At 47.0% G+C, this 22,763-nt stretch overlaps 5 protein-coding genes across 5 annotated transcripts; 3 read left to right on the top strand and 2 right to left on the bottom strand.

Annotated features, from left to right (window-relative positions):
* Nucleotides 1–201: 201 nt before the first annotated feature.
* Nucleotides 202–1,297, top strand: JR316_0004205 (Trans-acting T-cell-specific transcription factor GATA-3; the record flags this gene model as incomplete). Its single annotated transcript, XM_047889974.1, has 2 exons — nucleotides 202–277; nucleotides 327–1,297. The coding sequence occupies 2 exons, from the start codon at nucleotides 202–204 to the stop codon at nucleotides 1,295–1,297; spliced, it is 1,047 nt and encodes a 348-aa protein (XP_047749735.1).
* Nucleotides 1,298–5,209: 3,912 nt separating this feature from the next.
* Nucleotides 5,210–6,166, top strand: JR316_0004204 (uncharacterized protein; the record flags this gene model as incomplete). Its single annotated transcript, XM_047889973.1, has 4 exons — nucleotides 5,210–5,340; nucleotides 5,402–5,473; nucleotides 5,531–6,044; nucleotides 6,098–6,166. The coding sequence occupies 4 exons, from the start codon at nucleotides 5,210–5,212 to the stop codon at nucleotides 6,164–6,166; spliced, it is 786 nt and encodes a 261-aa protein (XP_047749734.1).
* Nucleotides 6,167–10,567: 4,401 nt separating this feature from the next.
* Nucleotides 10,568–14,403, top strand: JR316_0004203 (uncharacterized protein; the record flags this gene model as incomplete). The annotated part of the gene is made up of 10 exons (XM_047889972.1): nucleotides 10,568–11,916; nucleotides 11,972–12,076; nucleotides 12,136–12,240; nucleotides 12,438–13,087; nucleotides 13,136–13,249; nucleotides 13,301–13,396; nucleotides 13,451–13,510; nucleotides 13,565–13,818; nucleotides 13,931–14,125; nucleotides 14,185–14,403. The coding sequence occupies 10 exons, from the start codon at nucleotides 10,568–10,570 to the stop codon at nucleotides 14,401–14,403; spliced, it is 3,147 nt and encodes a 1,048-aa protein (XP_047749733.1).
* Nucleotides 14,404–15,380: 977 nt separating this feature from the next.
* JR316_0004202 (putative peptide transporter ptr2) lies at nucleotides 15,381–17,562 on the bottom strand (the record flags this gene model as incomplete). The annotated part of the gene is made up of 7 exons (XM_047889971.1): nucleotides 15,381–16,078; nucleotides 16,140–16,259; nucleotides 16,319–16,675; nucleotides 16,729–16,901; nucleotides 16,955–17,063; nucleotides 17,127–17,275; nucleotides 17,330–17,562. 7 exons carry the CDS (start codon nucleotides 17,560–17,562, stop codon nucleotides 15,381–15,383), a joined length of 1,839 nt encoding a protein of 612 aa, XP_047749732.1.
* A 2,681-nt stretch (nucleotides 17,563–20,243) lies between these two features.
* On the bottom strand, nucleotides 20,244–22,622 carry JR316_0004201 (Lysine-specific permease; the record flags this gene model as incomplete). The annotated part of the gene is made up of 11 exons (XM_047889970.1): nucleotides 20,244–20,513; nucleotides 20,587–20,881; nucleotides 20,944–21,166; nucleotides 21,237–21,498; nucleotides 21,556–21,662; nucleotides 21,719–21,844; nucleotides 21,897–21,910; nucleotides 21,976–22,086; nucleotides 22,150–22,232; nucleotides 22,299–22,345; nucleotides 22,406–22,622. The coding sequence occupies 11 exons, from the start codon at nucleotides 22,620–22,622 to the stop codon at nucleotides 20,244–20,246; spliced, it is 1,755 nt and encodes a 584-aa protein (XP_047749731.1).
* Nucleotides 22,623–22,763: the final 141 nt, after the last annotated feature.

The raw sequence follows: 22,763 nt of genomic DNA, 5'->3' as shown, positions 1-22,763 counted from the left end.
CATCGCGTTGGATCTTGATTCCTTCTTCGGCAATGCGCTTGGCCCTCTCCCTCCTTCAGGTTTCCTCTATATAAACCCACACAGGTGTCTCGGCCAAACCACCTACACCAACTGGTTCCTGATATAGACATGGTACACGCTCGCCAATACTCAAACAACTTCATATCTCAGGAAAAGGTTCTCTCTTCCTACACGAACAACATGATGTGCAGCTACCCCCCATCGTCCGGATACCCAGATAATGCACAAATTAGTGGATCGGAGAACTGGTCGATCAGTGAGTAATTGTGTTCCACAGTCTTCTCGCCATTTCTGATTGCTATTAGATTCAAATCAGTCTTATGGTGTCGGGGATACTTTCGTCCAAAATGAGCATCATAGACGATGGCTTGCACAACAAAACTCTGAATATGCGCGTCGTGAAAGTCGCGGAGACGTTCGAGGTCGTCCTTCCCAGACGCGTTCCTTGCCACAGCAGCTCCCTGTTCAACAAAACTTTTCATCCTCCGGGTACCTTGGTTCTGCCCAGGCGCCCCGGCCTTCGTCCTTTCCCAACCCAAACGCTAGAGATTCCGTCGTCAGTTCTAATTCAAACTGGGTACCATGGGACATGGATACCGAACCTCCTTTACTGAGTGGTACCCGTTTTAACAATGGGCCATCCTCTTGGAATAATCAGCAGCTGAATGTTCAGATACCGCAATTTACCCAGCCCTTCAGCGATATGTTGTATTCGTCGTCGGATTCTTCCTCCGCCACTCTGTTTACACCACCCAGTGACCAAGCCATTCCTCTCAATGGATATGCCTTCCCCCATCGCTTCTCCCCGGGTCTCTCTCCTTCCCCATCCCCTGTTCATCACGGATCAACGACTTCGACCTCCTCGTCATCCCAAGCAAGCCACTCTCGCCGACAAAGTGAAGATCGGTCAGACACCGGAAAGAGCTGTTCACATTGCCACGCCACTTCAACTCCTCTATGGAGACGAGATCCGTCCACAATGAAACCTCTTTGTAATGCTTGCGGCCTATACCTACAACAACGAAACAAACTTCGGCCTCAGGAGCTCATTGACGCCGATGATGATGGAAGCACTTCAGACGAGTCTGATGTGAACTACGTCGGTCCAGAATGCAGTCATTGTCGGACGCATCATACATCGGTGTGGAGACGAAGCAAGACAGGGGAACAGCTGTGTAATGCTTGTGGAGTCTACCTACGCCTTCGTGGAAAACCCCGACCTCTCTCGCTGAAGCGAAATAAAATTCGTCCAAGATCGAAACATTTGCCAAAATGAAGTCAGTTTATGGACAAGTTCGAGGCTTCTTTGTGGTCATTTTTGGAAAGGTTCAAGGTTCTTCGACAGCGAGCATCCTACTCCTGTAATCGGACATTATCTATTGAGGATATTGTAACTAAATGCCTGGCGTGTGGCGCCTACCAGTTTGAAGGACTTCCATGGTTTTGAGGTCACTAGATGTATCTATTGTATTTGCTCTTACGTTTTTCAGCTGCACGGTATATATTGTATTTACCTTCTTCGGATTCACGATTCACTACGGACAATATGTATCAGCACCAAAAGTCTTACGAGTTATAATATATCACGACTGCGACGAGAATTACAGTGGCCACTAAGTCTGAGTACATTGTGCCCTATGATGAGCATGGCTCCCGCGAGTCGTCTGTGTTCTTCCGCTCCGAGAATAGTCAGGAACAGTATTCTTCCGAAGTGCTAGACCTCAGACAAGCTTTGGCCTCCATAGAAGGGTATAGAAGGTCCGGAGTATACTCAGCAGACCAGTGCAAGGCAGTGTTCTAGGTTGTACAAGTTTAAACTCGAATGTGACGCGCGGGGAAAATCCAGGTACGTGGCCATTGGTCGGGGAGTCGATCCGGGACGGCGACCGCTTGCACGGCATTCCATCAGTCTGCAAGCTATACTCTTTACGGGCGATAAGATCCTGATTATTGTGTATAAACGAACTAGAAAGGACGGCATCATTGAAGCATTTGATCGCCGAAGATGCGGTATATAAAACGGACTCTTACAGCATGCCAAAGTTCTTGAAAATCAACGAGGCACTGAAAACCAGCCAAATTTCTGGCGAAGACCTTTCAAAGCCTTCGTCTAGAGTACTGACGTCCGTCGCTTCACTTGGTGACCTTTTCTGCTGGATCCATCCGAGCCTCAGGAACAGAACAGAAGTCTCTTAAATTGACTGCTGTAGATCAAAGATTGAGGGTTCTAAAAGGCGAGAATTGTTCGGGATATGTAACGGAATATGGCTCACATGGTGCTGGGGTCATACTGCTCCACATGGTGCGCTGACATACATGGATGTGAACAGGACTACGACGTTGATTCGACATCAGCATACTTCCAGTTGCGGAAAGGTAAATACAGAAATTTCTCACATTCAGACTCTCCTAATATTCAATGTAGTCAAGAGCCCTTCCAACAGATTTCGGAATCCATGACCAGGGTTCTTTTATGTTTTTCTCTCATACGATTCTCAAAATCGACTCCTGAGTCCTGAAAAGAAGCCTAACAATTGCCCTAAATTATCGGCCGGGCTTGGCTACAATAGTGTAAGAAGAATGAAGTCATCTCTTTAAATTGCGAATCATTAAAATGACGGGCTCCATATAAAAGATCTGCATGCTGCATATGTATGCACGGCTCCGGCCAGAATTGTCGTGCCCTGTACAAGAGATACTACTTAGCAACTGTTTAGTCAGTTAATGGCGCTGGTAGCACAAGGTCATCCGGATCCTCCCTTGCATCTAACGTTATAATTGAAACAGCGACGACAATATATGCGGGAAAAGGCGGTGGCGGCTGCCCCATGGCAGGTGTTAAACGCGAACAGCCAAAGAAAACGCAGATGGAGTAGGCCTAATGAAATGAGAGAGATGCGCCTCGAGGTGTCATGATCACGATACGGAGATGCCTGTGGGCAGTATAATTGCAAATTGAAGCTTCAGGCCTATCAATACGGCGACAAGTCTACACAAATCACTGACGTGAAACGTCTAAGTTGTTTATAATTTTATTGTGTACGTTTCTGTGAAAGAAAGTATCCTGTGGGAGACAGACAGAAGACGAACCGTACTGGATTGAAATCCTGAGTAGGCTGATGTATTTTCAGAACAGCATGAGCCACGCGATTGCCCCTTTTTAAAAATTCATAGGTAAGAATAAAATTAAATGCTCGATAAAGTTGACCAGTAACGTATCAAGTAGTTCAGAATAGAAGTCAGGTTTCATAGCTTCTCTGTCAAATCCGAGACCATCGTGAGGATCGAGCGCTTAAGCCTTCCATCGATTGGAATTCGTGCTTAAAGTCTTAAAGGCCGTGATGCTAGGTATGATACCGGACCGTGCTCCTCGTCATAGAGGTATGCCGGAATCCACTGCAGAAGCAGTTTAAGTTTGGTGTCGGTGTCAGAGGTGTACGGATGCACTTCTCTGGCCGTCCTTTCCGAGGTAGTCGGGTGATTGCAACTATACGAAGGTCAATGTAAAGACAGCTGACGAATAGTTGAATTGGAGCCAATACGGGCGTGCTCAGAGTTATTTGACTCGACACATTCCACCAGGAGATGAAACGATTCGATTCATCAGGTTAGGTATGCGAGGCTATTTCTGTCGTTCAATAATTCGAGTGAATTAAATAGTCCCAAGTAAGATATTGAGACCAAACAGGTTAGAAGAGTATGGTCGTACACACCCTGTAATATTCGCCACGACACACACGCATCCTTCAACGGCGGGTTGATGGCAGATGCCCATAAAACAATATAAGAATATCGTTAGAACTTGGTACAGAGACATGAGGCACGGGCAAGTGTTGAAACAGCTGTATAAAGTAAATACATAACTTCGTTTCAAAGAGTAGCGCATTTTTTGTTCAGACAAGACTTTCCAGAGTAGATGCCAGGAGACCGAGATTGAGCACTGTCAATTTTGGAAGAGCAAGATGTAGACCATAATGTAGATCAAGTGGAAAAATCCGAAATTTGACATGATAGTTGCTCCAAACCTCTAGCCGTGGAAAGTCCAAACGAGTTCTCATATTGCTGCATTCTAGGAGCTTTGTGCCAGTTATCAGCTATCACGCCATCGTGATTGATCCAACGGATCTTGCTCGTTGCAGGATGCATAAGAAAATTACAGATAAGCGCAAACAGGCATATCCATTGTCCACTATTGAGATTTTGGCGCCCAAACGTTGGGATTTTACATGAAAAGGAGGAGAGATAATTTGGATTGTCTGCCTGGTAGGCTTGTCGGCATCGGCTAAAAAGTTTGCCAGACCATAGATAGAAATGATGAATTGGTTTCCTCGTTACACGCTTTGAGCGCTGACAACAGCCCTAAAGAGATCAGAAGCATGTCGGTAAGGAAAATCTTCCGGGATGCGCTCCAAGTAGGATGATGACTGCGGTTTAAAGTCCGTACCCTTCATTTGAGAGAACGTCACGGGTAATACCCAAATAGACATGCAATACAGGATGCTACCCCTTGTGCACAGAGGAGAACTTTCAGTCAGGTTGCCAAATGAAAACAGACTCCTAAGTAGCATATGCCAATGTGTTTGATATGGCCGAGCATCGAAGACTGGGACCTGTGGGTTCAATCATCCATGATTGGTGCATTGAAGACCTGGTCAGCCTAGGGAGAAGAACCGGTGTTATAGTCTTGGTCCCAAGTGGAAAATGTCCTCGAGTTACTGTCATCATGCCACAAAGAGGTTCAATTGACGTCGGCCGTGGAAAGCAAGCTAAGTTTCTTGAGCGCTTTCACCGGTGAAGCGATTCCGTTTGGCTTCCGTCGCGATTAGTGCCTTCCCAGGGTCAACGTCAACACTAGGGTGACTTGATGGGGAGATTAAAGGTTAGATGGTATGCTTCAAGAGCGATCCCAGTGACATATATCCAGAGGGCAAGTACCTCAATAGCCAGCAACTCAAGAAGCTGAATGGGAATGAGTGACCGCAAGCAAATGGATCCGTTGGAAGTATTGAAAATCAAAACGTGACACCTTCGCGGCGCCATGATCGTATTTGATATTGCAAGTGCCACACAATAGAGCCAAATAAAGGGCAACAAGTTTGATGGAGGCACGTTGAAGTCGGTTTGACCGAGACAGAGAAACACTTTTCTCAGAAATCCCAGTACTGCCACGGAATCAAACATCGCCGCTATGGCGCTTGTAGTTCTGAAGAACTTTTTTTGCTGCTGCGAGACCTCCAAAGATGACACTCAGGACTTGGGTTACGATGAGTCATCACGTTTGATACCCCCAACCATTGATGAATCTCCTCAAGTCATATAGTATGTTTTCAAAGACTTTCATATGTTTTTTTTCGATGTTTTGATTGTGATATCTGCGCAGCTCACATATTACTCAAATCGATTACAAGAAACTACAAGAGCGCCTCAGCGATGTGGTTCGCGCAAAAGAGGGGTTAGTCACATCCTCGGCATCACACTATTCGTTCAATCTGACGCTGTGGCTTTCTAGTAAAATGGTTAATGTAGCTTCTCAAATTCCGTTCAATCTTCACAACCAAGTACTCCCTGAACCCCAGCAATCTGTATCTCGCTCGACGTCTAGATCTTTCGATGGTCAACATGACCGTCGTCGCTATGCAGATTATTCCGATTTCTCTCCATACAGGGACTCAGATCGCCGTAGACAAAGGGATGAATACGGTACGCTAGGAAACATCTATGGGCGAAGAACTACCAGCCGTTCTCTTTCCCCTTCCAATTTACGTGCTGCTGGATCAAGCATCTATCCGTATCGTTCCGACGTTGTGGAACATGCTAGACCCACCCCCATACTGAACGTTCGTTTAGTTGGATACACAGACACACAGTATCGGGGTAGGACGCGTGAAAGAGGTCTTGTACCCTCTGGGATCCCATCATCCATGCATCACAAGGCCCAGCTTCAAGATGAATCTTCTATGGCTACTCCAACGCGCGCAACGTTCTCTGAATCCAATAATCGTTCTGACAATGAGCAAGTTCCAGTATGTGCATATTTCGAAACTTCATAGAGCCTTAGCATTGATCAGAATCCCAGATTGGTATGACTTCGAAAGTGTTCAAATTAATCGACGTCAGTCCTATGACCGTGAGTTGGGGTGATTAATAACGAGCCTCAGCACCATATGCTTTGAGGTCGTTTTCTTACACGATCCCGACCCACCATCCATCCATCATAACCTCTGAATGTCTCTATCATCTCTTTATCTCTAGCCACTCACTCTCGCCGGAAAGAAACACCGGACGCCAGGCTTATGCTCCGAACACCTTCACATTCTTAATGCCACTGCCACGGGATGCTTCCTTTGCTTTCGACAATTGGAGGTCATCTCAGCAAATAATAATCAGTATACCATCTCAATCTCAACCAATCATTCTCTTCAGCATCGTTAATATCATTTTGTAAACTTGATGTAGACCCTTTTTGTACCTGTATTCTTACTCCCCATAGACCTATGATAATTACTACTAGTATAGTCTTTTCTTCGCATGTAACCATATACCTACTTGTTTTCTATCGTTTACCTGTCCTTTGGGTAAAAACCCCGCAGTACTTTTGCTTTCATGTTGCTTTTGTTTTAGCCAGTTTTCTAGTTTGATTTAGGATAGTAATTATGATTAGATTCATCGCCTTTAGAATGATTAGATGTGCGCGCATATCACTTGAATTCTACGCAAGGCAATCCGTCAAGCACCCATATGCTTTCAATGTACTCTCAGAGAGCGCTCATCCTCGTATCAAAGCTAAACTCAAATCAGGCACCCAAACATCTTCCAGTCCAACCCAGCTCTATCGCCATGTATCGGCCATGTTCAAGCCCGAATCGATTAAATCCTGGAAGAAGCAGTAAAATCATGAAATCTTTGCCGCTGGAGACCCGTTCGGTCAAGGACTCGTTATGAAGTATGTCCCCAGATCAAAATTCATATTTTGCAAGTGTTCTTCCTAGAGGTACCGAGGGAAATTTCTCATGCTCATAGATATCTGAAATCAAACACCGGACCATCGCTCGCAATGAAGTAGACCGCAGGCAACTCGTGTTAATATGTATCATGATGCCAGTGCAACCAGAATTGTGGAATATGCTTGGGAAACTTGAAGGACTCCAAGGATTCCGTCGCTTTACTGGGTAGAGATAATCCTGTCATTATTCACTACAATCTTGGAGAATATTCTTGATGAAGTCCTACGGACAATACGATATACACAGATATACACCGAAAGGTGGATTTGATGAAGTGTTTTGTTATGCTATAATTGTGTCTGGCTGTGTCATCCTTCGGCCATGGGGTTCGCCTTCATTATCATGCGAAAGAAACCTCAGATGAATCTTAGCATGATATTGAGGGGTTTAGGATAAATGAACGTGTAATTTTATCAGAAGAGCGTATTACCTTTCCTTAGTATGTCCAGATGTTTATGGGTAGACGGAATGCCGTCGTGAAGGCTGTCAATTTTAGAAGCCCGCCAGCCACATAGGCGCCGGGCTAACATTGAACAGAATGACATAGACAATATGTCGAGCAACAAACTTGCTGCATTTTGAATTGGGAGTTCGGTTACCTATCGCCCAAAGCCCTAAAACGAATCTATAAAACCTGAGGCGAAACAGATTGCGCGTATAGACTATAATCATTGTCCATCAGGCACGAGGTGATGGTGAGAATTGTAGGTGCATCTCCCATGTGTTATAAATTTAAACTTTAAGATTCGTAAACTTGTGGGACAAAAAGTCAGAATTCGATTTATTGGTCCTGTTTTCCGACCATTTTCAAAGAAGGTGAAAAAATTCGACGGTAATGAAAATTATTCAGACTTGCGTACTATATGTGTTGAGCTTAGCGAAGGTTTACCTCCCACTATATTGTGAATTGCCCGTGATCCCAATATTCCATCGGAATTTTCGTCAGATTTCGTTGTGGCCGCTCAAATAATAACCGGACCTAGACACAATGCCCACCTGCTCGCAGCATAAGATGTCCAAACTTCGCCTATGCTTGCGACTCAGGCTGTCAAGCATGACAATTATAGTGCGGTTTGCTGCGGTAGCGTAACGAGTCAGTAACTACACAATTGGTCCAATACACTGGATGCTAATCTGTAGACCCATATTCCAGCAAAACCCAGGAATTTGGCCCTTTTATCCATATGTCGAGCAGCCATATACCCCTTACCAGCTGCCATAGTTGTCTTGCGATCCGATGTTACAGTATGATATACTTCCGTGAGAGCACTGCATTTCCGAGTTAACGTATGTGGGGCCTATGTAAAGGTTTGGACATATCCTAAAAATACGGTGAGATGCTTTTAGAACTCGGGATTTTTTCGGAATGGGGGATACGCCCCAATCATCATTGAGACGAGCCCAACGTATCGTGTCTATGGTAAGGGACGAGAGTTGTCAGAATATAGTGATTTGCCTGGTGGAGTATCTACTGCGAGACTCAGAATAAGATCTGTCCGTTAATACTGACAGATTGCGCCCACGGTCTAGCATATTATACATTGCCTGGGCGGCCGGAATGGGCGCTGGGTTCTGTAGGATCACAATTTCCAAAAGGTTCTGCTTCTGAGTTTGGCTGATACCAATGTCATATAGAAGAAGGTATGAATTAAATCGCTCATTTTAACGAAGCTGCATGATAGTACACACTATAATACTTCTGCTATAATGTTAAATTAAATAGGTATAGTGAGGAAAAGACATTCACACTGGATATTTCTCAAGATTTTTTATGCCTTTCATTGCATTTTGTTACAAGCTTATATTGTATCCCACCAATTCTTTGAAAGTGACATAGACAGCCAAGTTCGTGGCTATTAGGCACTGGGTTAACACACTCGATTCAAAAACACAGTCTATTATCGAGATATTGGATTAATTAGCGGTGAAGCTCCGTTAAGCGGTAGTGTATAGGAGTAGAAAATTTTCTTCATGTTTAAACGTGATTTTCTGAAGCATAACCGTGAGAGACTGTATGCTGGCTAAACCCACCCAAAACCTTTCTGCCACGCGTCAGCGCGTCGAAGGTCACGTGCCGAGAACACCCCAGCTATCGAGCCATTGCAATGTCAACTGCGACGTCTATGGTCACCAAGTTCTCTGACACTCAAGCTTTCTCCAATTTACTCTCTATCGATCTATAGAATCAGAACGAATAACTGCCCTTATCACTGAAGTCAGACATGACGACTGTCACCGAAGCTTGAGGCTTGAAGCTTGAAGCTTGAATTCCAACTGATAGGCCTTACTTGCCAACTGCGATTGTTGGATAACAATATGTCGCTAGTTTAGAACTGTGGAGGGCGGATTCATGGGTTGTCGAGGTCTTTCGCTTAAACCCACGTTCTTATTCTCCATTCAGGAACCACGAGTTAACTGGTCACTCCTCCGACATACAAAGCGCGAAGATCCTTACAGGCGCCAGGAAACAGCCAAGATACGACTATTTGACATCGTTATTCAATGAACGTCAGGACTCTATCGTTGCATACATGAATATCAATATGATCAATATCATACGGTGATCCCACGTTGTTCATATATGCTAGTTCAAGTTTTCTCTGACTGCTTGAGTAGAGCTCGCATCTTTGACCTGAAGTGTTTGATGTTTTATCGTCCCACAGAATACAAAATGAAACTCTTTAACTTTACCACCAACGAACAATCTACTCACTCAATCTACTCACCTTCTTTCGACTGTTGGGACTTTCACCTCCTCTACACAGGTCACAATAACCAATTCCAAAACCAATAAACAGTTCGAAGATACATACGTGTCAGCTCAGCAGAACGTTAGTCCGTAAAACTTGTTTTTATCAGACTTGGGTTATTACCTGATTGTGGTGGCAATCTTGGTTTCTCGTTCACGCCATCGCCCTTGCATCGCCCTGCGCCTTCGCGCTCCTTCGTCATGTGATTTGGACAGGCGAAGGAGATCGAACGCGTGTTTCCAACGAGGCATTTCGCTCTTACGTTTCACCCGCAGCAGAACGCGTTTTCTCTCCATTCAATCACAACGAAGTTCCTTCAAGGCGAACTTTATGGCCTCGTGTTGTCGGGCCTGTGATCAATACGCCTTATTGTGGCGGGTTCTTACGCCAATCTTTTGTCCTAACGTATGTTCTAGGCGGATAATAGTACGGCTTGCCGAGAAAGTGCGAACCGACTGCTTGGGGTTCGCCAAAACGTCGCGTTCGCCGAAGACGGCTGCTATCAGATTAACATGAATTCATGGAATCTGACAACGTGTAGACTTCCATCACCTGCAGGACAGAGAAAATCTCACCTTTCAAACTCTTCGGCCGGTTATCACACCCCTCTGCATCCAAGCCTCGACGAAACCGCCTGGCATGCCATTGATAATGCATAGTACATGACCCTGCTCTCCTCCAAACTTTCATTCTCAACACATCGCTTACCGTTGCAAGACCATCCTGCCTGGACAGCATAGATCCGACTACTACTTTCTTTATCTATTGCCCCTGCACCTCTAAACTATATCGATGAGCAGCGCACCGTCTACCCCGGCGGGAAAGTCACGATGGGGGCGCATGGGAGGGGTCATGCGTCGTGCATCAACTGTGCTTGCGATCTCTCGTCCTGGTACACCCTCTGAGGGTGTTGGCAGAGACAGCGACTCTGTTTCCCTCAGACGTTCAACTTCCAGGGAAATTGTTCCTCAGCCCATTACATTATCCCCTCCACCTCCGGGTGTCCAGCAAAAACTACCCACCCCCATTGCAGAAAGCCCAGCAAGAGAGGCCGCTGCGACAACGGAACCAGAGCCTGCCGTTGGACCTTCGCCTCTAGCTCAACAGACTGTCGCGCCTGTAGTCACAGAGGAACCTGTCGAGATGGCCGCTCCACCACCTGCTAAAGCTCCTGAAGAAGAACAGACGAGCCCAACTGGATACATCCCTCCCCCGGTCATCGATTCTACCGCTGGAAACCCTGGAGCATTCACCGACATCACAGAATCACTTCCTCAAGCCGACGTCGTCAAAGATCCTTTCGCACCTAGCCCTCCCAGCCAGCCAGCTCCTGTTGCGGAGGTTGCACAAGTTGTCGAGGAGCTTCCTGTGGCTCCTGTTGCAGAGGCTAGAGAGGTTGTGGATGAGGTTCCAGCGGCCTCAACTCCGGAGGTCGCTCCCGTCGCCGAGGTAGTACCAGCTGTTGAACCTTCTGTCCCAGTCGAGGTTCCGCTTCCCCTAGCTGAATCTCCTGCTCCAATTAAGGAAGAAGATGCACCGGAACCCGTTCAACCTACAGAGGCCAGCCACTCGTATTTTGACAAACCGATAGTGGAGAGCATCCTAGACTTTGAGGTTGAGCCATCCGTGGCGGAGCCTGTAGCAGACCAGGGTGAAGCAGCTCAGTATAACAGTGGTCCTGGCATGCCTGTTGCAGAGCCATCTGTTGAAGTCGAGCCTCCAACCGATTTGTCCCGCCAAGAACCATCGGTCCCGACTTTCGTACCAGATCATCCTCCTGAACCGGAGCCGGTCACTCCAATCCATGATGAGGCGGCCGTTCCTGTACCAGAGGTTGTTCATGAAGCTGAGGATACTGCACAATCGCAACCAGAGCCCGAACGACAAGTTGTGGCCGAAATTCTTGCGCCAACACCTACCGTTCCTGTCTATCACGATTCGCTTCCGTCGTATATGACCATGGATGATGGACATGCTGTATGGGGTGGAGATGTTATGCAATCTCAACCAGTGCAACAAGCACCAGACTTTCCTCAACCACAGCAGCATGAGGATGCGCCACCAGCTCGTAGCTCAGTGACCCCTATCCCAATTCCTGTTGTTCACGAGGCAGAAAGTATCAGTCGACAGTCGAGCATAGAGTACGTTTCTGTCTCACAATGTTCGATTAAAGTCAAGCTGATGATATTCATGTAGAATGCCCAACCCTCATCCCGAACCTGAATACACCGATCCATTCGCCGACCCAATTCCTGCAATTGTAGCTACAGACACTACTTTGGGTGATGCTGTCCATGAACCGTAAGTTTCTCCCAATTTTCAAACAAAATCCCAATCATAATCTATGGAAACATTTCCAGATTGATACCCGAGACGCATCCTCAAATGCCAGTTCCTTCTCATGAAGACGTCAAAGGCACCATTGTTATGCCTTTACCGCCATTCAACGAGGTCATACCCTCAAGGTAACTATTCTCCATTCTTAGCTTTAGCTTTAAATGCCCATCAATGTACCTCCTTCAGCTCCATTCACAGGGTTCCTTCAACGCAATCGGCATATGGGCAGGGTAACGGGCATGGTCCGAACTTGGAGACAGAGTGAGTAGATTCATTTCGCTGTCGAGATAAAATGTAAATCTCTGATCCATTTCATTCTCTTTAGCGAGCGTCTTCCGCTTCTTTCGCGCCCTGTATCTCCTAGCAAGAAGGTCCATAGTCACAATGGGGGCGCACACACTCATCTTCATACATCTGGCGCATTCACCCCCGCCAATCACGCATCGATTTCTCCTCTTGCAGCACCATCGACGTCATGGGACCTCATCAACAGCAGTAAACGCAACTATGGCGCATGTGACCAACTCAAGTTGCACGAGCTCGGCTGGCTGGAGTATAGTCTCCCAGATGGGACAGTTTACTACGTACACCCTACCCGCAAGGTGACAACGGATGTGAACCTGCGCTCTGAAACCCTGTTGGAGGCAGTTGAGCTGTGGTTGGACGAAAGGAAAGGCCGGGATGGTGATAACGAAAACCTTGCTGGCATCGAGGCATGGTTGCGAGAAGTCAAGAACGTTGGCAAGAAGAAAACGGGTGGCGTGCAAGTTCAAGCCCCTGTTCGCAAATCTGGTGCCTCTGGAAAGGGGAAAGGAGGTTCACTGACCTTCTACTTCGAGAGGTATTGGGTGGATCATAATGTGCGAACTGTGGTGAAAGACGACGCAGAAGATCACCATTTACATACTGTTGGGCACGTACACGGAAAAGGCAAAAAGCATACGAGTTCTTCATCGAAGGCAACTCACGAAGATCGTTCGTAATCACTTTTTTTTCATCATTCTGAGTACTAATATGTCGCAGAACTTGACCTCGAATATCGTTTCTGGTCTTTCATGGAGGTGTATCCCGCTCATTGCTCATTGCCTATCAATTCCAAAAAAGAAGCTATGGACATACTGACCTGGGCATGGACTGGTAAGCCACTTGGCAAAAAAAAAATAATCATGCGTTAAATTGGCTTTCTAGATCGTCTCCTTCCTTCAGCGGCTCGTGCCATTCCCTCGCCTTTCAAACAAGAAGAATGTCAAGAATTGATGAACCTTCTCAAGTCTTTTGGACATGGTAAGCCCTTACTTGTGCAGAACAGACTCAGTGCCAACGTTTCTTTGTGTTAAGATCACCACGGCGATAACGGCATACAAACCCGCGTCGTCGCAAGGATTCTCCTTCGCGTTGGTTAGTCGCATCGATGTGTTTGTGTGTCGACTTTTAACTAATCGATACTAATAGCTCAATGGCGTCAAACCTACTTCCGGCCCAACAAGCCCCTGCCAACGGATGTCAGTAAAGGACCCCAACTTGCGCCGCCTCCTCGTCGCCCCTTCACCAGGGCCCTTTTCGACTTCGTTGTCTCGTGTTTATGTCTGGGAATACCGTACCTATTCATTGAAAGGGCGCGTCTCTCGGCTCGCATTGACGAGGAGTCTGGAATGATGCGTAGCGCGAGTCCGATGGTTCTCATTGGAGCATGTACATGCCTTGTGGTGAGCTTCTATTCCTTTTAGCCATAAACCCCATTCCCCTTCTTCGACCAAATTTCTATCATTTTCAATGAAAGAGAACATATTACCGACCTTTTTTTCTTTTCCACGCAAGGCTGCGATTGTCTTGAGCGCGTCGGTAACCTTCCTCTCTTTGCCAGGCTTGGACTCTTGGGCGCGGACTGCGGGCATGGTTGCCGTTCTCTTCGCAACGTTCACGATGGTGGCCACGGCTGTGGCTGTCCTCAGGCATAAAGCGGATCTGGAACGCCCACCGAGTGTAGGAATCGAAGGCTTTATGATTATCTCGGTACTTGATACACTTTCTATGACAATTTTCCATGCTAATTCTATCTCTTTGGTATCCAGAGGAGATCTGTGGCTATATCCCTTCCAGTCGTCTTTTTGGCATATTCTATCATTGCATTCATCACTGCGATCGTCCTCTACACATTACGTGGCGCGGCGGTAACAGATCCTTCCTCGCACAAACATGCTTTCGAGGATTATACGAGGTGGACGGTAGTCGGCCTCGTCGGCACACTTGCAGGCATTGTGACAATTTCGATGATCATCTTCCGCAAGTGAAAGTCTGATCAGAAAGACTGTTGTAAACACTGTGAAAGTGTGTAGCCTCTATGTAGATCCTTTTTCTCTTTTTACGAGCGAACTCTCGTCGAGTTCCTGACGATCATGACAGTCATGACGTGTATGCCCGATACTCAAAACTACTATTGTATCTATAAATGTATTCTCACTTTTGATCATCTTGAACTTGTCTTCCTGTTATCTTCCTGTGTATCGTTCCTATTTTCTCACTCCAATGCTCTTTGCTCTTCAAACACCCACGACTTCAGTTGTCCACAGGAAAGACAGACGTCCGGGATATTCTCCATTGGGAGATTCCAAAAGATACCTTGCTATATACACAGTCTCGGGCTGAGAAAGTTTTGATTCCTCAGTTGGAAAACATCATCGCTACCTATAAGGTAAACTTGAAACATCAAGAAAGTGGCATTGACAGTGCTTCTTGATACCGTATGTGCGTTTTCTTTTTCTTGTGTCGACCACTGTCGTGTCAAGTGATGATTGTCAGCTAGATGATTTATATTCCTTTGCGGCATCTTGGAACCTTGACAGGAATTTCGCCGTTGGCAGTAGTTATCAGACATTGGCACCGTCGGAATCAGCAAATGTCCACCTTCCCATCTTTCGAGGGTCATTAGGACAATATAATAGCTACCTGGGATTTCTGCAGGATTCGCCATTGGATTTTGTTCGGGTTTCGTGTCAAAACAGTTATCAACTTTTCCACCCTCACCCAAAATGACATGTCAAAAAAATGTTATCGAAAGATCACAAAAATTTACAATCGCAAGGCCATGTTCATTATATTGCGTTGATCAAAACAATCTGAGGTGTGTGTGTAAGGAGCACTGAACATATACAGGTACGTAATAAAACACAGATCCGTGATATACGTGATAAAAACATTATTTAATCTACACAAGAAAGAAACGTAACGCGCCAAATAAAATAGCTTTTCGTGATTTTTTTTGAAGAATTTATTTGGCATCTGAAGACTGTTGCTGCTCATCGACGAAACCAGCACGGGGTCCCTGGCCGATGGTGTTAAGAATAGCCTCTTCCCTATCAAGCTGGCGGAATGTGAAGAAGAAGATGATACCGACGATCCAGGCGGTGACACCGAAGGAGCCGAAGAGCCAAGTGAATCTGTTCTCGACGTTGACGGCAGTCAGGGAGAAGTTGAGGGCGGAGGAGAGCGCGACTTGGAACTGAGAGAAAGCCATGACGACGGAGCGCATGCGCACTGGGGCCTTCGTGAAGGCGTACTCCAGGGAGGTGATGGAGGCGAAAATCTCAGACATGCCGACGAGGATGTACGGGCCGGAGACAATCCACACGTTCAGTGGGGAAGGGTTGGGGAACTCGTCATCGCCGACTTTGAATACACACTCGGAGGGGAGGTTGTCGTGGCAGGGCGATGTCTTGTAGATGAAGTGCTGAAGGACAGCGGCGTAGAGCATGGCAAGACCAGCGACGATGAAACCGGTGAAGATGCGCTTGATGGGCGTGAAGTTGATACCTCTTCTGCGGAGGAAAGGGTAGATGACGTAGTCGAAAATGGGAATCATAATAATGATACTGATAGGGTTCAAGTTCTGAATGAGATCGTTAGGTGTACCATCGAGTTTCATGGAAGCAGCGACAGTTCCCAAGTTTCCGTCGATTTGAGAGTAGCCTGTAAAACATTGACATAAATAAATGCCATACCTCTGAATAGCATTAAATATACAACTTACACAGCCAGAAGAAAGGGAAGAACAAGAAGACCTTGCAGGCCTTAACTGTCCTCGAAACTTCATCGACAAATTCGTCATCCCAGGTAATGTTCGCAGGAACCTTGCCTTGCTCGTACGATGCTAGAAACGGTAATATATAAATATACTGCCCAATGTACACCAGTAATTTCACAACTCACATCTCTTGGCGGGATCCCAGAAGGTGGAAGATTGAGCATTACGGTAAGTTCGGACGGGGTTGAAAGACCAGACAGGGCCAAGGCACATGCGTATCACGCGCATGGTTTCCAAAAGAATTGAACCGCGAGGAGGAGTCTTGACGTACACGTTCTTGCCAACGAGGAGGACGATAGGTACCAAAGCAAAGATTGCAGTGGGGACGAGGTATGCCGCCCAATATCCATGGTCGCGAGCGAGGAAAGAGGCGGAGATAGCTCCACAGGATCCCAAATTGATAGCGGCATAAAACCAGAGGTAGATACTTTGGATAGTGACGGCAGGCGAAACAATAACCTGCTCGCCAGAAGGAAGGGTAACTAAAAAATAATTCAATCAAGAGATGACAGATTACGAGAGGTAATCGACTAACCTTTGCGCAATTTACCGGTATATTGTTCAGCAATCATAGGTGAAACGTTGGCTTTGATTGAACCAGCACCCAATCCCATGATAGTGATGGACAAAACGAGGAGACCAAGTGCAGTGTTGGCATTCTCTAAAGAAACAGGCGTCGCGGAACCGACAAGGATGATATGACCGATACTAAAAAAAGGTTTAGATTTGTTTGATGGCAGAGAAAGAAAAAGTAAACGCACAGGCAAATAATAGAGAAGATCATGATCGTCTTGTAACGACCCCAAACTGTGTCCGCAAGGATTCCTCCAAGCCATGGTGTGCAGTAAACAAAGAAGGTGTTAAAAGTACCTGATGATTAGGGCAGCGAATGTCAGCGAGTGTGGAGATTTGTGTAAGAAACATGGAGCTCACGGATGGCAAACGACGTTTGCTGTTTCTTATTCAGAGCACCAGCCACACCGTTGGCGCGGTCGAAAATGACAGCACCTGTCCTCGAACCGGCTGGTAGCGGGGCACGGATATAGTTGTTGAAGATGTTCGTCGTTCCGTAGTACGACCATCTACATTGGTGGTCAGTCTCGAAACAAATACAAATAAAATCTTGATCGACATACCGTTCAGCAAACTCAACGATGACGACCAACCAAGCGGCATAAGGGAACTTGTCGGAAACATGCCTCAAAGTGTCGAGGTCATGCTGGGTGACATTCTCTGAACCAGGGAGGAACTCGCCCGAGATGTCGTCGCCGTGGGCCACCTTCTCGTCACCAAACTTCTCATCGTAGGCAGGGACGGGGATGAGTTCTTTGGAACCAGATTTCTCAGCCGGATACGGAGGAGCTGCCATTGTTGCAGCTGGACGACGGTCAGTCTTGTGGTGAGAGAGAGGCGTGAAGGGACCCCTTCAGAAATCCGCGTTGAATTTATAGCCATGCTTTGCTGAGACGCTAGAGCTTATCGAAGCTCGGTCGACCTCCACAAGCCACCTTTGCAAATGCACATGGGAGCGGATTCTTGGCGTTGAACACTTTCTGCCAAGCGAATTTGTCCAGATTCCCGAGATCGTGTGCCAATAAGCCCCGCATAGGCGTCTAAACCGCAGATAGTAACTGAAAGCAAACTGAAAGTGTTGGTTTCTTCTTGTGCTACTCTGCTTTGTTCTATGAAAGATGTGGTTGATGTAGTACAGACTGAAATCTGTTTTGCTCTGCACAAACGAAAGATGTCTGTGAGCGATCGTTGGAGTAGTAGACGCGTCATATAATACCCTGTGGTGCATAAAAATTGACGATTATCCTTGGGTAGCCGCGACATTCATTGAAGATGACTAGATTAATGCAGCGGGTCGGCTTTAAGCAACGAAAAAAATTTTGAAGGCGGTGAATAACATCCAAACCGGCCGAAAGAGGCATCCGCTGCGCTATATTTAGAACATTTGTTTGCGTCGACGTTTTGCCAATTCCTCGCCTAGAATTTTTTTGAAAACTTTTTTCGAGCACGTTCATCGATTTCCAACGAACATAGAAACAATTCAAGTCGGTCTGGATGTCCTGTATACTGAGCACAAGTTTCATGTGTACAAAGTATGGATCGTTCGTCTTGTTGATGATGAGAATGCGTGCAGGAGGTGACTACAACGTTTAGCCTTCGTTGTTGGTCAGTGTTTGCACCTTCCTCATCGGGAACGACGATCGTCCCTGTCGACTCCCGTTGTTCAACTCCAATTTGCGCCCGCCGACGTCGCCACCCGCCGCTCAACTTACGGTCAACGGCAAATGCAAGAATATATTGATAAAGACCCTCATTTGGATGTCATTCCATACTCAACGTTACAATGTCTCTTTTCCGTTATCATTAGCTAACCTTTTAAACTAACACAATGTCAGCGAAAGCTTTAGATAGCCATCTTGATGCACTAAGGCCTCTATCTATTCAAGCTAGCAAAACGAACATAACGAAATTTAATCAAGAGCAATCATGCCTTCCCATTGAATTGTGCTGTAACTTTTAAATGCTTTCGCATCGGATACTTGCGGGTGGCACGCGGTCTACCTTGGCTTGGAACTACCCCTTCAGTCGAGTTCAGCGAATTGCCCGCATTGTGGAACTGCCTATCAAATCACGCTGGAATTGCACGGCAAGCCGCGAAGCCTATCGAACTGTGGAACTATGCATTCACTCATTCACTTAGTCCTAGAGCACATGTCGCGCACTTTGATACGCTCCCAAGCGACTTTGCTGGAGCAGACTTGGACATCGAACACCGTGTTCCACATCTTGAATTGTTTCAAGTTCTGAAGCGCACTTATCATCGCAGCGATATGTACAGTGATAGCATCTCGGAAGGAGCACAAAAGTGGCAAATCTACTATACATCAAAAGGACGGCGAGGGCTGATTGTTTATTTTGTCGTTTCGGTGCATTGTAATACGCGTTATCCCTCTGCCCTACGGCGCGCTACACATGGCAATGGAGTATCCGCGATACGTAAAATTTTTTGTCGTAGGCTCGCTGCCGTTGGAGTCCGAGAATCCGAGTTGGCAGCACACTGAGATACTATCTCTCGATGTTGCTGTAACAACTCGGAGCGGATACTTTTTTGCGCCAAGTCCGACGTTATGCAGCCCACGGGGGACGGAGACGATGTTGGACGCGCCACACGGGAGGAACTGGGGAGGATGCTGGCACTCTGGTGCCCCATACTCCACACCAAGCGCCATATGTTCTATTCTTGACATGATGTACCTTAACAGACCTTAATCCGTGAAAACCCAAGAGCGTAAAGTATTCGAGCATAATAACAGAACGCAAAATTCCGACAAGACGAGAAAAAGGGTGCACCACGCTTATTCATTCAAGCGTCGTGCGCACCAGCGTCTGTATGCCGCCCGCCCAAGGTCGTCTAATTCAATGTGATGTAATCATATGCCAACGCTGAGCAGGCTTGGGCAAGGCGGGCAGCGGCAGCCATATCACCCCATTTCCTGATAAATGGCAGGAATAAAATCTCTGTCCCGTGCTTTGTCCGTCAAGCAGTGCGTTGTATTCAACATACGGAAGCGCAGAGCGGAATCTCAATCTCCAAGAATCAAGTTCGATGCAGCCAACCTTTTTTTTGTTACACACTGGACTCCACGATGAACTTGAAATGCAGAACCATAGCGGAATACTCCTGTGTAGATGTGAAATAAAAATGCTATAAAAAAAGAAGCTAGAGAGGCCAAGAGCGCAACATAATGAAATGACCTCATCTGACCAAATCCTGACCTCATGCGATCCTCATGAACACATGATATCTCAGGCGTGCGCCCACGCGTCTGCATACATTCGCCATTCGCTTGAGAGTGAGGATGAAACCCAGCATCTAGCCAGCTCTGGCGAATATCGTATATGGTGCCTGGCATCACACCGGTCTGAGTGCATATGTACCCGGCTTGCAGCCTTGAACAGTCTCATACACATAGCGTGTACACCCACACACCTTTTTCGAATCGAACCCATTCTACCCAAAGAAGAAAAAAACAAGATTCAATTAACGTATCTCCTCACCCAGACCCCTACCCTCGTCAATCCCGGCCGGTCGCTCGCTTGAATCCTCTCTTTGCGGGCTTTGCGGTCCGCAGCACGTATAGACTCGCCCTCGCCTGGAGCCCAGACAGCGTCCGTGTCGAGATCGACCTCTTGAAGTGGAACAAAGTGACTGCTGAGCGGACGGCGCAGGACGTACTTCTCGTACAGTGTGTACCCTGTGTAGAGGATGATATAAAGCGCGACGCCGATGTAGGTGGCCACCACGTTCTAAAACATCGTTGTTTCGTCATTCGTTAGCGCGTTTAATCGATTTGTCTTAGGAGAGCCTTATAACACTCACCCTTGCCTCGAACGGCTCCTGTCTCACAGCCGCATACCCCTGCGCGACGAACATCAGCGTCCCCAGGATAATCACACCGATAGGCAGCAATGGGTACAGAGGCTGGCGATACGGCAGATCCTTCAACGACCGTCCTTGCGCTTTATACGCCGTTCTGAATCGAATCGATATAGCGCCGATGCTGGTCCACACGAGCAGGGCGGAGATGCCTGTAATGTTCAGCAGCCATGTAAACGCAACGCCTTCACCCCAGATTGTGGTCAAGAATGTGAGGCATGCAAAGGCGAGGGCCATCCTAAAATCGGCATTGGCTGGTAAGAAAATTTTCTTTCTATACAATAAAAAGGGTGGACGAACATCAGAGCAGGAACGGGCACACCGCGGCTGTTGACCCAACCAAAGACGCGCGGCGCGTGGCCGGATCGGGCGAGCGAGAGTAGCATTCGTGAGCTGGCGTAGAAACACGAATTTGTCGCGGACAAGACTGCAGTGAGTAGCACTGCATTGACGACGTGCGCCGCTGCGCCAAAACCCGCGCGTACAAAAACAACGGTGATCGGCGACGCAGCCACGTCACTGTCTTAATTTCGCGATTTGTAGGTCAGTAAACCTCGTAATAATTCAGGATGACTATGGAGAATATGACATACCAAATGCCGCTGTGAGTAAAGTATCATCCGCATGGTTGATACACAGCCCAATAGTCAAAATAGTAAGGATATAGAACAAGATGATGCGGAAGAAGGTAGCTTTGATCGCGCGAGGAACTGATTTGTATGGCTTCGCGGATTCGCCAGCGGCAACCGCGACGAGCTCGATGCCTCCGAAAGAATAGAACGCATATACGAAGGTCTGCGCAAATGCTGCAAAGCCACCGATGAATGCTTGGCCGTTTTGGAAATTGGAAAGTCCCTGCAGGTAAATTCGTTCATTAACCAGAAGCTACGCGTCAAGGAGATAACAACTTACAGGGCCAGGATGGCCTTTTACTCCTCCCCAGTCGAAAATCAACCCTACTATGATGAAGAAAATGATCATGACCACTTTTATCATTGCAAACCAGTATTCCGATTCTCCTGGAGCAATGGTTATAGGTCACGGTTGAATGTTATAATGTTTCAAACAAACTGACCGTACACCCTGACATGGATTAACTGAATCGCAAAAATTGGAACGATGATAACGATGGCCCAATGCCACGGTTGCAAAGCATCTGTCCAGTATTGTAGAATGACAGCCGCTGCTGTCAATTCGCTTGCTAGACCACAAGTTTCAGTATGGGTTCAGCGCAAATGTAGAGGATTCGTTACGAATTGAAAGACTCCTACGAACCGACGAACATCAGCCAACTCTCCAATAAAATAAAATAAAAAAGGAAGTTCTTCGTACCATTGTAACCAGTAATTCCATCCTAGAGTAAAGCCCAGGGCAGGAGACACGAATCGCGCGCCAAATACCGAGAAGGCGCCTGACACAGGGTACATGGATGACATTTCGCCTCTGTAAGTAAATCTTTGGTAAGGAAGATCCGTATTGCGAAAGGAAGAGCACGTTGCAGCTCACAGGGCAATCACTACGGTGTAAACGAAAAGTCCAACAACAAAATAGGAGAGTAGTGCACTTCCAGGACCGGCTAACGCGATAGCCTATTGCAATAACCAGACAATGGAATGTAAATCAGAGTACGAGGTATCGAGCCCAACGTCACATACCGACCCCGCACTCAGAAATATGCCTGTACCAATGGTACCTCCAATAGCTAAAAAGATCACGAAATGAGATCAACCACTGGCACCGACAGGATGGACACCAACCGTACCAATCATCATCAAATGCCGACTCTGCATCCCGCGCTGCGTCTCATTTCCCTTCTCTGCGCGAAGTGCCCTCCATAGCCTGCTGACTGCCGTGCCCGAACGCGAGTTGTGATTGCTGGGCTTGGGTAGGTCGCCATTGTCATTGTCGGTTCCAGGTTCATGTTTGGAGATACTGGATCTTGATGAAGAAGCAGCGGTCTTCTCCTCGGGGGACGCCATTTCGAACACAAGAACGAAAGTAGAGCTAAACCAAAGTCCTCCCGCTCAACTCAACACGCGAAAAGTCCAGAACACGGACGCGAACGACGAACGAGAACGATAGCGATAACGACCGAGGCAGGACGTCCTTCTACTGGGGAA

This window comes from Psilocybe cubensis, chromosome 4 (genome assembly GCF_017499595.1).
Source record: "Psilocybe cubensis strain MGC-MH-2018 chromosome 4, whole genome shotgun sequence".
NCBI classification, from domain to species: Eukaryota; Fungi; Basidiomycota; class Agaricomycetes; order Agaricales; family Agrocybaceae; genus Psilocybe; species Psilocybe cubensis.
Note: the sequence above shows the minus strand (reverse complement) of the source record. Positions and strands in the feature narration are given on the sequence as shown.